The following is a 16139-nucleotide window of genomic DNA, read 5'->3' as shown; positions in this document are numbered from 1 at the left end:
AATCCAGAAACCGAGGGTAATGCGCTGGGGACCCGGGTTCGAATCCCACCACGGCAGATGGTGAAGTTCAAATTCTATAAAAATCTCCAATCAAAAGTCCATTGATGACCATGACACCATTGTCGATTGTTGGAAAAACCCATCTGGTTCACTAATGTCCTTTAGGGAAGGAAATCTGCCGTCCTTACCTGGTCTGGCCTACATGTGACTCCAGACCCACAGCAATGTGGTTGACTCTCAACTGCCCTCTGAAGTGGCCAAGCGAGACATTCAGTTCAAGGGCAATTAATGATGGGTAATAAATGCTGACCTAGACAGCGATGCCCACATCCCAGATAAGAATTTTTAAAAAGGATAGAAACTTTCAGCAGTATGTCTCTCTTCTCAGGAATATTCACATTGTAGCATTGCTACTGCCAGCCAATCTCAGATCTGGTAAAGTAGTCTTGGCCTGGATTCAAACCAAGACACTATCCTGCTTTGTGTGGTTCAGAATCACAAAGGATTCACACTTACCAACGAAGAAGACAGACAGAGTGCAAGAACTACATGGTCTAGGAGAGATACTGGGGCACATTGTCCAACCCCACTCAGTAAAGTAAATTTTACTGAGGGGAAAATAGAGAAACCAAAACATTTCTTTATCCTTTCACGAGATGTTGGCAGTGCAGACAAGGTAAGGAGCCTAACAACACCAGGTTAAAGTCCAACAGGTTTATTTGGTAGCAAATGCCACTAGCTTTTGGAGCGCTCCTCCTCCATCAGGTGAGTGGCAGATCTCCCACTCACCTGACGAAGGAGCAGCGCTCCGAAAGCTAGTGGCGTTTGCTACCAAACAAACCTGTTGGACTTTAACCTGGTGTTGTTAGACTCTTACTGTGTTTACCCCAGTCCAATGCCGGCATCTCCACATCATTGCAGACAAGGCCAGCAATTCTTGTCCATTCCTAATTGCCCTTGAATTGAATGTCTCGTTCAGCCATTTCAGAGGAGTATTAAGATTCAACCACATTGCTGTGGCTCTGGACTCCTGTAGGCCAGGCCAGGCAAGGACGGCAGATTTCCTTCCCTAAAGGACATCAGTTCTTGATGAACCAGATGGGTTTTTATAATTGATGATGGTTTTCATGTTCACCATTATTAAGACTAGTTTTATCTTCCAGAGTTATGGGCAACATGGTGGCACAGCGCCAGGGACCCGGGTTCAATTCCGGCCTCGGGCCACCGTCTGTGTGGAGTTTGTACATTCTCCCCGTGTCTGCGTGGGTTTCCTCCGGATGCTCCGGTTTCCTCCCACAGTCCAAAGGTGCGCGGGTTAGGTTGATTGGCTATGCTAAATTGACCCTAGTGTCAGGGGGATTAGTAGGGTAAATATGAGGGGTTGCGGGAATGGGGCCTGGGTGGCCTCGATGGGCCGAATGACCTCCTTCTGCACTGTAGGGATTCCATGGTCTACGATTTATGAATTGAATTAAAATTCCATCACAGGGATTTGAACCTGTGTCCCAGGCGCATTAGCCTGGGCCTCTGGATTCCATTGCCACTACACCCCTATCCCATTAGGGTAATTATTTGTTTTGTCAGTGTGTAGATTTCACTGACATTCTGATTTACCTTTTCAGGGTACAGGTGACACAAGTGGAGGATGTCGCTGTCGTGTTAATGGTAAACCATGCCACCCCAACTGTCAGAACTGTCACTGAAGATATTCACATCCAGTTGGAATTGGACACACAGTGAAGACCACAGCAATGTAACTGGGACACTTTCCGATGTGTACATCTCTGCTGTCTGCCATACTAAACCGGTGATGATGTCCTTTAAGGGTGGAACTCGTACAAATGTATGACTGATCCAAAAGCATTGAAGCCCAATCCTGGGGGTAAAACCAGTTTCTCTTGTGCACAGATTGTTGCCTCTAAGTCACAGTGGTGGAGCATGTACTCAGGACTGGTCCCAATCATCTGTACCTGTGAATGGGATTTCTGTTGCAATTCCAGCAACAAAAAAAAAGAATCGTAGAGGGAATTGTTGGGCCTGTGGAGGGAAACACTGTCCTCTGGAAGCAGAGTTTGATTCATGGTTACAGCATAGGAGGCCATTCAGCCCATTGTGCCTTGCCAGCTCTCCGTGACGACAGCCTGGCTAGTCCCACTCCCCTGCCCTTTCCTCGCAGCCCTGCAAATAGTTCTCATATAATTCCTAAAAGGCATGATTGAAGCAACCTCCACCGCAATCTGAACCATTTGCTGCTTAAAGAGATTCCTTCCTCATATCACCTTCAGTTTGTTTGTTTACCAATCACCCCACATTGGTGCCCGTGAGCCTTTCTGCACCCTCTCTCAAGCCTTTGCATCCTTCTTGGAGTATGGTGCCCAGAATTGGACAAAATATTCCAGGCGTGGCTGAACTAGTGTTTTACGAAGATTTGTCATCATTTCCTGGCTTTTGTCCTCCATGGCGAAGATGTTCCGATCTCCTGGCCCCACCAATGGTGACCGCCCGCTGCAGATACCCTGTGGAGGGGGCAAACAACAGGACACCCAGTTGACAGCGTTGGGACCAGAAGGTCCTGCTACCCATCAATGAGTGGGGGGCACCTCCACGCTGACAAATCATGCCTCGGGGGGGGGAGGGGGTGGAATACCCTGCCCCATGTTTCTACCCAGTACCCCGGATGCCATATTAACCACTTTCAACAATTTGTCCCTCTGCTCCTGCACTACCTTTCCAATTGTATCCTTTGTTTTATATTGCCTCTCCTCATCTTCCTAGCAAAATGGATCACTTCATCCACCGCGCCGTCTGCCAGTGTGGCTCGTTCCTCTTTAAACCTATCACCGTCCGCCTCACGGTTCACGTTACTTCCGAGTTTTATGTGAGTTGCAAATTTTGAGATCGTGTCCACCACCCGCCAGTCTAGCTTATTAATATAAATCAAGAAAAGCAATGCTCGTAGTATAGCCCCCTGGGGTACCCCACCTGCCCCCCCAATCTGCAAAACCACTGTTGTTTGCTGTCACTTGGTCAACTTTACTGCCAATGCCCCTTTTCTTCTGTGGGTTTTAACTTTGCTGACAAGCCTGTTATGTGGCACTTTATCAAGAACCTTTCAGAAACCCACATCAACCACATTATCCTCATCAAAAAAAAAACTTAAGCAAGTTGCCTTAAGCCACCACTTGCCCTAAACAAATCCATGCTGCTGGATGCCAGGATTCTGAGTGGAATGAGTGGGAGGTAATCTACAGCCCGTCTGCGATATATCCTTAACTTCTTACTCTCACTTAGACCACAAGGAGGGGTTAATAACTTAAAGTTGTGCGGAGTGCAGAAACGCAACCAAATCAATGGTGAGAAAAGACAGGCCAGCTGGTCCCAGTGTTTTAACTCACTCAAAATGAGCAAAATATTCTTTGAACAGGGGTAAGGTATGCTTCAGGAGCACCCAGTTTTCCCTGCACTATGACATGTGATTCCTGACAGGGGAGGGAGGGTTAGGTGCTGATATTTAGTCCATACCTGAACGCAACGTTTTCATTTTCAAAGAAAATAAATTCCCATTATATACAATCCTGATCTTTGTACCAGTGAAACTCCGCCCTGGACAACAGTGACCTATTCAAACTGCAGGTCTAAGATTGCCGCTACGGAACATACCGACATTGCTCAGGCATTTTACATTTATAATGTATGACTTTTTATGCAAAGTGTCTTGTTTCGAATTAAAGATCTTATTCTGCAGAGTAAAGTCAGGCGAAAATCCGAGATCACACTAATGGATATAAAGAATGGGCAATACGTGTATATATTATAAATAAATAATTTGAAATAAATGACCAAAATTTTCTCAAAATGGTTGACACTTGTTGTTGTACCTTCAGTTCATCGCTGTCTTATGGTGTGAAATATACAGAAGAGTGAGAGGGAATCTCATAGAAACTTATGAAATTCTAACAGGATTGGACAGGATAGATTCAGAAAGAATGTTCCCGATGGTGGGGGGAGTCCAGAACTAAGGGGTCATAGTTTGAGGATAAGGGGTAAACCTTTTAGAAGGGCGGCACAGTGGTTAGCACTGCTGCCTCACAGCGCCAGGGTCCCAGGTTCAATTCCAGCCTCGGGTCACCGTCTGTGTGGAGTTTGCACATTCTCCCCTTGTCTGCGTGGGTTTCCTCCGGGTGCTCCGGTTTCCTCCCACAGTCCAAAGATGTGCGGGTTAGGTTGATTGGCCATGCTAAATTGACCCTAGCGTTGGGTGGATTAGCAGAGTAAATGTGTGGGGTTACGGGAATAGGGCCTGGGTGGGATTGTGGTCAGTGCAGACTCGATGGGCCGAATGGCCTCCTTCTGTACTGTAGGGATTCTATGATTCTATTAACTGAGGTGAGGAGAAATTTCTTCACCCAGAGGGTGGTGAATGTGTGGAATTCACTACCACAGAATGTAGTTGAGGTCAAAACATTGTGAGATTTTAAGAAGAAATTAGATATCGCTCTTGGGGATCAAGGGATATGGGGGGTGGGGGGAGAAAAATCAGGATATTGAATTTGATCATCAGCCATGATCAAGATGAATGGCAGAGCAGGCTCGAAGGGCTGAATGGCCTCCTCCTGCCTCTAGTTTCTATGAAGTGTCTGGGTATGTTCATTTGCAAATCTCTTGGTACAGCATTGGTGTAAAATCCATAATGCAGCTAAATGAAAAACAAACATCTGTACAGCCTTTTTCCCGGCCTGTTCACCATGCACTACTTAGCACAGCACTGGGGAACACTGCTTAGCACTGACGTTTCTCTAGAGTCACCACTGCATGCAGGCCCTTACCAATATTGGTGAAGAGCAGCCAGGCGTTACACAAAGGTAGTGGAGAAGGCAGCAAAACTTCATTCTTCAACTACCAATATCTCCCGGGGTTAGGCTTAGATTGAAGGCAGAACAGACTCCTCAGGCTGTGGGTACCACTACATCACCTGGAGGGAGGTGGCACTGTGAACTCTTTCACTCACAGGCCTACATTAAGGTGGCCCTCAAAGTTCCACATCCTCAGTAGGAAAGGCAAGATAGGTACGGTGGCACAGTGGTTAGCACTACTGCCGCTCGGCGCCAGGGACCCGGATTCAATTCCCGGCTTGGATCATTGTGTGTGGGGAAATTGTGAAAATCCCTGTGTCGCCACACTCCGGCGCCTGTTGGGGTACACTGAGGGAGAATTTAGCATAGCCAATGCACCTAACCAGCGCGTCTTTCGGACTGTGGGAGGAAACCACTGCAGACACGGGGAGAACATGCAGGCACCACACAGACAGTAACCCCAGCCACCTAACCCGCACATCTTTGAATTATTCTCCCAGTGTCTGCGTGGGTTTCCTCCGGGTGATCCGGTTTCCTCCCACAGTCTGAAAGATTGGCCGTGCTAAATTGCCCCTTAGTGTTAGGGGGATTAGCAGGGTAAATATATGGGGTTACAGGGATAGGGCCTGGGTGCGATTGTTGTTGGTGTAGACTTGATGATCCGAATGTTTCCTTCTGCACTGTAGGGATTCTACAATAGCATAATGTACAACCATCTGATTTTTTCCTTGCTCACCCTGGGCAACAACACATGCTCTGACGAATGGTCACCCCAGACTCGAAATGCTGGCTCTATTCTCTCTCCACAGGTGCTGTCAGACCCGCTGAGATTTTTCAGCCGTTCCTGCTTTTGTTGTTGAACACACGCTCTTCATTCTCTTAAGTCACCAGCTCCACAATTAACTCTTCACAATGCTCCAATTCTCGATCTTGCATTGTGGCTACACAGCCCTTGATATTCCTGTGATATCCAAATCTTACAATACTGCTGCCTCAGTGTCAGGAACCTGGGTTTGATTCCCAGCTTGGGTCACTCTCTGTGCAGAGTCTGCACGTTCTCCCCATGTCTGCATGGGTTTCCTCCCACAGTCCAAAAGACGTGCTGGTTAGCTGAGTTGGCTATGCTAAATTCTCCCTCGATGTACCAGAACAGGCGCTGGAGTGTGGCGTCGCAGGGATTTTCACAGTAACTGCATTGCAGTGTTAATGTAAGCCTACTTATAACACTAATAAATAAACTAAACATAAACTAAACTCCTTAAGGACGGATAAACTTGCCATAAGTGCAGGAAGTGTTCACTAGACTGATTCACAGGACGAGGAAATTGTCTCATGTGGAGGGATTAAGTAAAACTATATTCCTAGACGAATGAGAAATGATGTAATCGAAATATATAAAATTGTTAAGGGACTGAAAGGGTAGATCCTGGGAGGATGCTTCTGCTGGTTCTCAAGCCATTAAACAGCACCCCCAAGTGGTTTCAAAGAATATTGTTAAAACTCTCAACAAAAGTTCTGTCCGAAAAGTACATTATTAGGAAGAAATATGGCCTGAACAGATACACTGGAGAGAGCATACCTGCCAAATGTTATTGTCTGAGATTTTACACACAAGTTGAAAGACATTGATCATCATGAACCCTTTCCAGTTGGAGATTCATGCTGATAACTGAATCATAAATCAAAGCCGAAGCAACTGTATATATAACTCAGTAAGACGTAGGAACGAGTCTCGAGTGCTTCCAAACTTATCTTGGCTTTTGAGATTTGATATTCAAAGGACAACAACTCACGGTGTCAGCTACAAGGGATTAACATCAGTATCTTATTAGCACACATCGGCCTAGGAGGTTGTATCTGTATAGTCTGTGACAAGCTCTTATTTGATCCAGTCTCAACTGAGCTTAAAGAATTCGAAACAAGTGTGATTACTCAACAGTGTCCCAAGTAAGGAGCAATTATCAGAGCACGAGATTGCAGCTAGGCCTTGGTCCGGGGTTTTAAACTCTGAAAATCAGTGCAATTGTTTATTATGGATTGTCGATATATTTGCAGTATTATGGATGATCACACAACCAGCCTCCCATCCATCGACTCCGTCTACACTTAGAATCATAGAATCCCTACAGTGCAGAAGAAGGTAATTCGGTCTATTGAGCCTGCACTGACAACAATCCCACCCAGGCCCTATCCCCGTAACCCCATGTATTTACCCTGCAAGTCCCCCTGACACTAAGGGTCAATTTAGCATGGTCAATCAACCTAGCCCACACATCTTTTGGACTGTGGCAGGAAACCAGAGCACCTGGAGGAAACCCACGCAGACATGGGGAGAACGTGTAAACTCCACACAGATAGTGATCCGAGGCCTGAATTGAACCCGGGGTCTGGCACTGTGAGGCAGCAGCGCTACCCACTGTGCCACCATGCCGCCCCACTTCCCGCTATCTCGGAAAAGCGGCCGGCATAATTAAGGTCCCCACGCACCCCAGACATACTCTCTTCCACCTTCTTCCGTTGGGAAAAAGATACTAAAGTCTGAGGTCACGTTTCAACTGACTCAAGAACAGCTTCTTCCCTGTTGCCATCAGACTTTTGAATGGACCTACCTTATATTGAGTTGATCTTTCTCTACACCCTAGCTATGACTGTAACACTACATTCTGCACTCTCTTCTTCCCTATGTACTCTCTGAATGGTATGCTTTTGTCAGTGCACATAGGGGATTTTCACAGTAACTCCATTGCAGTGTTAATGTAAGCCTACTTGTGACACTAATAAATAAACTTAAAAGCTCCAAAGATACAACACTTTGCATTTAATTTGATTTATTGTCACATATTGGGATACAGTGAAAAGTGCATTACTAAAGAGGATCGATGACAACATACCTTCCAGTAAACTTGTGCAACTGTAAGTCTAGTTTTACTAATTCGGGAACTTTTCTGACGGAGCTTTTAATTGTAGTTATGGATAGTTATTTATCCAATCCAATGTTAAATTGTGTTTACATTCCCGTTCGCCATCACGGCAGTAAAAAGCTAATTAAGCGGTTTTTTAAATCCCATCTGATCTGCCTGAATCTTGGCATCATGCAGTAAGTGCCATGTAGCTCTGCGGCTAAACAGGTGAGGGAGGGGAATGCAAATGCCACAGATATTAGGTCAGCTTTATATAATCCTGCCCTGAAATCCCACGGGTATCCTCAGTGTGAACAGCCGTTTTTGGTCATTTCTGGGTGAAACCCCGGAGAAACGGCAAAGATCATCCCCCCTCCCCCAGACCAGGAAAATTCCCCATGACCAAGTTACCCTATTCCCCGTGACCAAGTTACCCTATTCCCCATGACCAAGTTACTCTTACTACCCGATATCTCGCTCGGCACTGGCCAAGTTATTTTCCAATTTTACCCCACTTTAAAATTAGCAGGACCCGAGAACCCAACAAAAGCAAAACTGCAATTAAATAGCAGAGTGACATTCAGTAAATAAACTTATAGATCAACATACGATGAATACCTTGTGTAAATATGAAAGTCTGTGATGCAGATCCCGGTTCCAGGTGGCTGGGCTGTTGCCGGGAAACCTCTGATGCATCGCTCCATCATCCTACATTCCTGGTCTTCATTGCAGTGTTAATGTAAGCCTACTTGTGACTAATAAATAAACTTTAAACTTTTCATAGCCAAGTGCCCCAGTAGGTACTTCCCGCTGCCGGGACAATACGATGGGACAGGGAGATGATTCATTTCTCGTGTTCCCCATTTCTGTCGCTGCCACTCCAACTGGGACCATGACCCACAGTTTGGGAACCGCTGCTCTAGATGAATAATACTGCAATTTGGTGAGGTCTAACAATGAGACACCCTCGCCTCGTCAAGTGAATGAGATACCATAAACTACACAAGTTTGATCATCTTCCCAAATGCAGCCTGATTCATACTCGGATGACACTGGGCTAGGAGCCAATTCCCTCGTTTTATTTTGCAACTTTTAAGGGAACATTTGAAGCAATTCCCAGCATAATATGACTTTACGCTGTATCCCTTTTCAATAATACATTCTGACACAATTGTACTCGCCAGGCCAGCTATCTCAGTCTAGACCACCTTCTCTTCATAAAAAAGGGCTCGTCACCATCCTGGGTTACTTGATACCTTTGAACTGACAGAGAACACGCATCTAGCGCTCACTGCACTGCCCGAAGCTTCTCAGGTCGAGACGTTTAATAATTTTGTTTCTGATTATTTCCTTTACTGAGTCAATGGAGAGACATGAATTAGGTACATCGCCACTTCCCCACATAATATTAGGTGAGAGAGACTTCTCAAGAGCCTGTCTCCATTGGTTCTCGGTCATTAAGGATGTGTTTCTAATGGTACAATTTTGTCTTTTAAAAAGCGTTTAGTTACATGGGTAAGATGGGTGTAGAGGGATATGGGCCAAACGCGGGCAATTGGGACTAGCTTAGGGGTTAAAGAAAGAGGCGGCATGGACGAGTTGGGCTGAAGGGGCTGTTACCATGCTCTAAACCTCTATGACTATCTGGTGCTCATTATCTCTCCTTAACATAGCTGTTTCATTGACTTTATTGAGCCTCTGTCCGAATGGCTCCGGCACATTTCTTAGGGTGGATTCAAAACATTTGTGAACTCAATTTCTCATAAAAGCAACACTTTGACGTAACTCGTAAACAAATCCCTTCTGTCTAAAGTGGCAACGCGCAACAGCAAGCGATTAACTCAATGGCAGGCTTGAATCAGAGTGTTGAAGGGCATCGCATTGCACTCTTGTTAAACTGGAATATTTATTTAAAAATAAAGATACATTATTACATTTAAATGAAGTGTCGAATAAAAATAACTTGCAGTGTTTTGCACAACGCTATAGTTCTATAAAGCAACCTCACCACCTGCCACCAACCCTAATCACTTTCCTTGCTTGCTTCTGAGTGTTGGTGAGTTTCAATTAGCACTCTCATTCCGGTTCAGATGCTCTGGGTTGAGTTCCAGATCGAGAGCTTAACTAAGAATTAGAATTAACACTCCAGAGTGTGCTGTGATGTTGACTATGAGATAATGAACCTGTCCGACCATCCCACGGGATTTTAGGGACATTCAGCTCCCCCTGGAGTTCTTTCATCACTGCTCTTTCTAATAATCACCAAACCGCACAATTCTGGTGGATGTCATCAGAGCAGAATCGCTGCCCCAGTCCCCCAAGAGAGCAGCGGACTCCAAAAACAAAAGCAGCAGAATGTTGATGCGGTAAGTGAAAATATAGAATATCCCCCAATCAAGTGCATAATTCTTTCAACTAAATACACGATGCATTTGTACAAGTGCATTGTTATGAATTCAGTTAATTCTTTCGACCATCATTCTTGTATCTTAGAAAGTGAAAATATTCTAAAAGTAACATCATAGAATCCCTATATTGCAGAAGGCGGCCATTCGGCCCATCGAGTCTGCACCGACAACAATCCCACCACCCCACGCATTTACCTCCCTAATTCCTCTAACCTTCACATCCTGGGACACTAAGGGGCAATTTAGCATGGCCAATCAACCTGACCCACACATCTTTGGACTGTGGGAGGTTCCAGAGCATCCGGAGGAAACCCACGCAGACACGGGAAGAATGTGCAAACTCCACACAGACAGTGACCCCAGGCCGGGAATTGAACCCGGGTCCCTGGCGCTGTGAGGCAGCCGTGCTAACCACTGTGCCACCCAGGACACATATCCAGGATTATTCTATTTCAGAACTTTTAAAAAGATGTTTTAAGATGATATAGGATGAGCAATGTAAGGATGTAATTTTCTTCTGAATATTTTTCTCCTCTGCTCTTGTGAGCACCGACTCGTTGCTGGGGCACGATGTCATTGGCAGCCTTCCCAAATCCTCACCTGCCACTGCTCATCCGTGAAAGTTTACAAAGCATTTAACTGCATCTTGGGCAAAATCCCACATGTGCACTTACAGCCAGGGCTAGTGGATAGTAAGCAAGAGGGGGAACCATTTCCACTAGCCTGGCAAAGATCAGATAACTCAGCACATATAATGTCTGAAAGCACACCATGCCCAGCCCTTAAATAATTCCAACTTAAACAGTTAACAGGGGAAATGATTTACAATCTTGATTTTAAAACGTGAATCTGACCTAAAGAAAATCAAGTGGTGAAATTTACTGTGGAATAAATCACTGCAGAAGGAAAGAACCGGGAGAAATACCAGGAGATTTAGAAGAGGGAATAAAGTGGTCAGAAAACACTAATCCATTAGTGAATACAGCACAAAGGAAATGTAACATGCTACAGTTATTCAAATTATCAGCTTCATTAGATCGGGCCCAGTATTAAACATCCCAGGGTATTGTGTATCTATTTTGGTGGAAAGTGGTCCCAAAATCTGAGAGACGGGAAAATGTCAGAAATATCAGGGAAGGGATGGAAAGGCTCAATAAAACTAGCTGATGTATGTAAAAGAGGCACATCTATTCAACTAATGGCGTTTACAATGTAAAGACACAAATGATGTAAAGACACAAATCTATGTTCTATGTCACTTTCTATGTCTATGAAATTCTGCAGCAGTGGTAATCCTTCCTTCAGCTGGGGTAAATCAATCCAATCACAATCCAAAAAACTAAACTCCAATCAAGATTATATCTGGATACCAGGTCACTACTGATGTGACAAAGCACTGTGCTATTGCAACTTAACCATTGATGGCAAATTCTATTCTGGCACATCAAGGGACCAAGAGTAGAGGGTGCCAGAATGTATGGAACGTTTGGATACTATTGGTTATCGTGGGCCACTAGCATCTCATTTACCGATGCTACAGAGATTGTGTCCATGGTGTAACAGCACGCAGTGTCTTCACATCCAGAGCCCCCATCTCGGCAAAGGCAGAGACGGCCAGCATGAGGGAAAAGGTAACCTGGTCACTCACTTCAATGCAAGAACGTCAAGATACCTCTGAGACCACCACCCCTCCGCCCCCCCACCCCACCAAAAGGTGACTCATGCGGCAACATTAGAGCAGGAAGGAAACGTGAAAGAAAAATTAAAACAAACAACAGTCTGGATGCAGCTCTTTTCAGCACTGTCAATTCTTTAAGTCGTCATTGATATCTTCACATAACTATTAATAAATCTTGTAAAGTGAGAAAAGCAGGTGGCAGGGTTCAAGATTTGTATATTGCATATCAAGACTAACAGTCATTATCAAGACGTAATTTCATCATACCAGAGTCTCGAGAAACACAGCCTTACAAGGGCTAGCTATACAAATTAAGAAGCTTTGACTGAGGTTAGTGTGGTTGACACACCAATGTTAAGGCTGCAATATATAACTAAAAAAAAGTTTCTGATGTAACAGAGGCATATTAGTGATTAATAAACACTTGATCTAGAAGACTCTAATGCATGTGTTACTTTTGTTGAACAGGTCCCGCTAATCATTTGAATGCAGCGACTCAATATTTACAAAAATATAATAATTGGTCTTGAAGTAATCCAACTAGGTTGTACTTTTCACCTTTATTTCAAGATGTTTATCTGGTTTTCAATCATGCAACACACCGGTCCCAAAATGAGGCTAAGTAACAAGTGGGATAATATTGCTAACCATTGCAAATGCAATGGACCATTTTCTTGGCTCACCACATATTTTCCACTTGAGCCATACATTCCAATTGAGGGGGCAGATATGCTAATTCTGTCAAGCCGCTGCCTAAAATAGCTCTCCAGCCTCCTCGGAAATGAATAGAAGTTGGCTCGGATACCTCTTCGATGTTTCCCATCAACAAAAATCCACCTCCTTTCCTTGATAATATGGCTGAGATTGGCAACTCACCGTGAGAACTCAGCAGCGCAAATTCACACTGCATCACTTGGTGGCAGTAGATTTTAAATGATCATATCTCAAGGTTTTATTATTTTTTTAAAAAGGTGACAGCAAAATGGATATTCTACAATATATTGCAGCTTTATGTTGGTGCTAATCATTCACCAAATGGCAATCAAAAGGTTAGTGTTCAACCCAATCTTACCCTAACTATGTATTTTATCCTGCTTGCAGTCTTCTAATGACATATTTTAAACTAAAAATAAAAGGCAATGACAAAGAAAAGTACTGTGTCCCACCCTCAATATGTGGTTGGGGATTTGTAAAGTAGCTAAAAATGTTCTTCCTTCTCAAGGAAAAAGTTGCAGTTCAAACTTTGGTGCCCACTCCAGTGCAGTATTGACCACAGCATAGGCTGCTGCCCCCAGTGCCACAGTCAGCCCCATCACTGCCAGTTTTATCAACCTCCTGGTCCCTGTTATTGCCACAATCGCACTTGTTCTGGGTTCTTGCTGGAGCTGTTCTCGGAATCGCCTCCGGAGCACCGCATCAGGATGCTGCTGAGCCGACACCAGTTCAAAGTCCTTGAAGGTTGAGACGGCGGTGCTGTGGGGATGGATAGACAAAATGCCTCGATAAAGCAGTTCAAATACAGTGCAAAAGAAAGTCTCAAATTAACATTAACCTGTCCAGCAAAATGAGAAAAATCAACATACACACATTTTTAAAAATTCTGATTTAAATTTTCTCCTTGTTAAAAAAGTGTCAGTGATTCTCTCATTGGTTCAGGGGTTTATCCAGGCTACAGAGCTTAGGAAGGTCAGAGGCTGGATTCCTGGTTGTGCTGCATCGGTTGATTACAGCTGGATCAGTGGGTGGAGAAGAATAATAAAAAGCAAAAAAGTCCTGGCCCTGATGTTATCCAGTAGCTTGTGCTGGAAATGCATGGATTTAAGCACAGATGAGGCTCCAAAACTCAAAACGCCATGGCTGAGGTTCTGGATGATAAACAACACTTGTGGAAACATGTCTAAGAAAACACTTTCTGGAGAGAAGAGGAGAAAATAATGAGGAAAAGTGTCCATTTTTCAATCTACATCTTTTTGTAAAATAGTTGTGTTACTTCTTTTATTGTACATGTGCTGTTGGACTAGATAGTGCCCCAAACTGTGTATGCAATGGGAGTAAGGTCATAATTCAAGTTGACTTCAATGGAATTCCATTAGAAAGAAATTACAGCAATTGTCTGAAGTTAAATAAATCCTAAAGTTTAAAAATGTGAATATTATACATGCTTAATTGGGGATCCATTTTTAAAAATCAGAATTAGTTCATAATTCAACTTATGGATCTAATTTAACTCTGCAACCTACAGTCACATTTCTGTATCGTTCTATAGAATAGCCCTTGGATTTATATTGTACAATGGCAAGTCAAGTTGCAGAGTTATTTTCTGTAGTACACTGATCATTCTATAGGTAAATGCAGATGCCATGCGGTGCCATTTAAATAGATCAGTAGAACTGGTTGAGACGCAGAGGACACAAATTTACAGTGATTGGCAAAAGAAGCAACAGTGACGAGGAAAATAGAAGCAGCACGTGGTTTGGATATGGAATGGTCTGCCCGAGTGTGCAGCAGGTAATTTCAATCGAGGCCTTTGAAGAGAGTTGAATAATCATCTGAAGCAAAAAAGAATGTAGGGCTACGAAGAAAAGGCAGGGAATGGGATTAGGTCGGTTGCTCTTCCAAGAGCCACACATTTCACAGCAACTTCATTGCAGTGTGAATGTAAGCCTACTTGTGACTAATAAATAAACTTTTACTTCATTCATGAAGGGCCAAATATCCTCCTTCTGTGCTGTAACCATTCTATAATTCCATGGAACTGGTAAGGTCCGTACTCATACATTTATCTATGGAATGGGGACATGAATCAATATTTTAATCACTTGTCTAACCTTTAGACATTCCTTACTTACCTCACAGACGACAATCTGTTCCAGTACTACTAGGATATATCTCACACCAGCCCAGGAATGGCTGTTTCCCAAGATTTTCCTGTCCTCCCTCTGCCTATTCTTCACAGCAGAATTTGCTTAACTGCACTTGAATGCACAGGCTCCACTCCTGCACTTCCATTCCCACAGTATCACACCATTATTAAAAGAAATGCCACATCAGATACTCATCTACACATGCCCTGCCCAAGAGGGACAGACCTGTGCCACAAGAGCAGCTGTACATTACATAAACAATATTGCTTAGAGTGGTGATTTAGTTTTGGCTGTGGCACTCTGAAATAGAACTATTTATATACAAGTGTGAAATATTTAAAACAATGATCAGAGTCCAGAAGAAATGTATTCTGCTGGGAGGCAGTAAGTAGCGATAGAAGAGCTATACTATACAATTCAGCCCAATACAATTCAGTCCAGTCCAATCTGTGGCTCCAGAGTGGGGGGGGGGGCACATTCTGAGAACAGGTCAATGATTGGTTGCTGAATATTTTGCTCATTTATCTTCCAAACTTGTGTAATGTATCAGAAATTGTAAGGTTTTATTAGTTGTAGTAAAGTTTACTATCAATAGTAAAGGCTATTAGGAATAGTAGTGTTTATTATAAATTAATAAATAATAAAGATGGTAGGACAGCTGATGTGTTGCAATGGCAGAATGGGGTACTCCTGGTTCCAGTGTGATCCAGGGCAAACATGTTTGTTCTAAGTGGCTGTGACTTGACGATCTTCAGTTCAGAGTCACTGAGCTAGAGGCTGAGCTGCTGATGCAGTGATGCATCAGAGAGAAGGAAAGTTACCTGGACACTTTGTACTAGGACACAGCCACATCTCATGGGATAGGATCTTTCAATTTGGTCAGTGGCCAGAAACAGAACGGTGTGACTGTAAGTGAGGAAGGTATGGGGACCCAGAACATAGAAGTGCAGGAGCCTCAGCCTTTGCAATTGTCCATCTGGTTTGGGGTTCTGCAACCTGTATGGGTTAACATGGTGGATAAGCAAACTGACTGTGCTACCATGGTACTGGAAGCCATTCAAGCGGGGTGAGTTAATAGGAATGTAGTGGTAGTTGGGGACAGTATGGACAGGGGGCATAGACACCTTTCTCTCTGGCTGAGAATGATGGTCCAGATGGTCATGTTGCTTGCCTGGTGACAGAGTTTGGGACATCTGCTCTGAGTTGGAGAGGATCTTGCGTGGTTGTGACTGCCATAGGTGCCAACAACATAGGTAGGAAAGAGGTGCAGCTGAGGAAGAATGAGCAGCTAAACTATTACCTGAGCCACAAGCAAACTGGTGTAGGGTACATCAGATTAAAGAGTTAAATGTTCAAAGATTAGTGTGGGAGGAATGGGTTTCAATTCAAGGGGCATTGGCACCAGTATTGGGGAAAATGGGAGTTGTACCATTGGG

At 44.0% G+C, this 16139-nt stretch overlaps 2 protein-coding genes across 3 annotated transcripts in view; one reads left to right on the top strand and one right to left on the bottom strand.

The window, feature by feature from the left end:
• Positions 1-16139, top strand: part of rbck1 (RanBP-type and C3HC4-type zinc finger containing 1) — a 65795-nt gene that overhangs the window by 40737 nt on the left and 8919 nt on the right. The window contains exon 13 of one of the 2 annotated variants that reach the window (XM_078236862.1): positions 1623-3852. The exons of the other annotated variant lie outside the window; for it this stretch is intronic. Within the exon in view, the coding sequence (XP_078092988.1) occupies positions 1623-1703 (81 nt within the window). The 3' untranslated portion in view covers positions 1704-3852. Of the gene's footprint in view, positions 1-1622; positions 3853-16139 lie in introns of those variants that run through there. 2 annotated transcript variants of the gene reach the window in all.
• tbc1d20 (TBC1 domain family, member 20) overlaps positions 11942-16139 on the bottom strand; it is a 38737-nt gene continuing 34539 nt past the window's right edge. Inside the window, exon 8 of the mRNA XM_078236864.1 lies at positions 11942-13312. Within this exon, the coding sequence (XP_078092990.1) occupies positions 13057-13312 (256 nt within the window). The 3' untranslated portion in view covers positions 11942-13056. The remainder of the gene's footprint in view (positions 13313-16139) is intronic.

This window comes from Mustelus asterias, chromosome 20 (genome assembly GCF_964213995.1).
Source record: "Mustelus asterias chromosome 20, sMusAst1.hap1.1, whole genome shotgun sequence".
In the NCBI taxonomy this organism is placed as follows: domain Eukaryota; kingdom Metazoa; phylum Chordata; class Chondrichthyes; order Carcharhiniformes; family Triakidae; genus Mustelus; species Mustelus asterias.
This window is presented reverse-complemented; position numbering and strand designations above follow the sequence as displayed.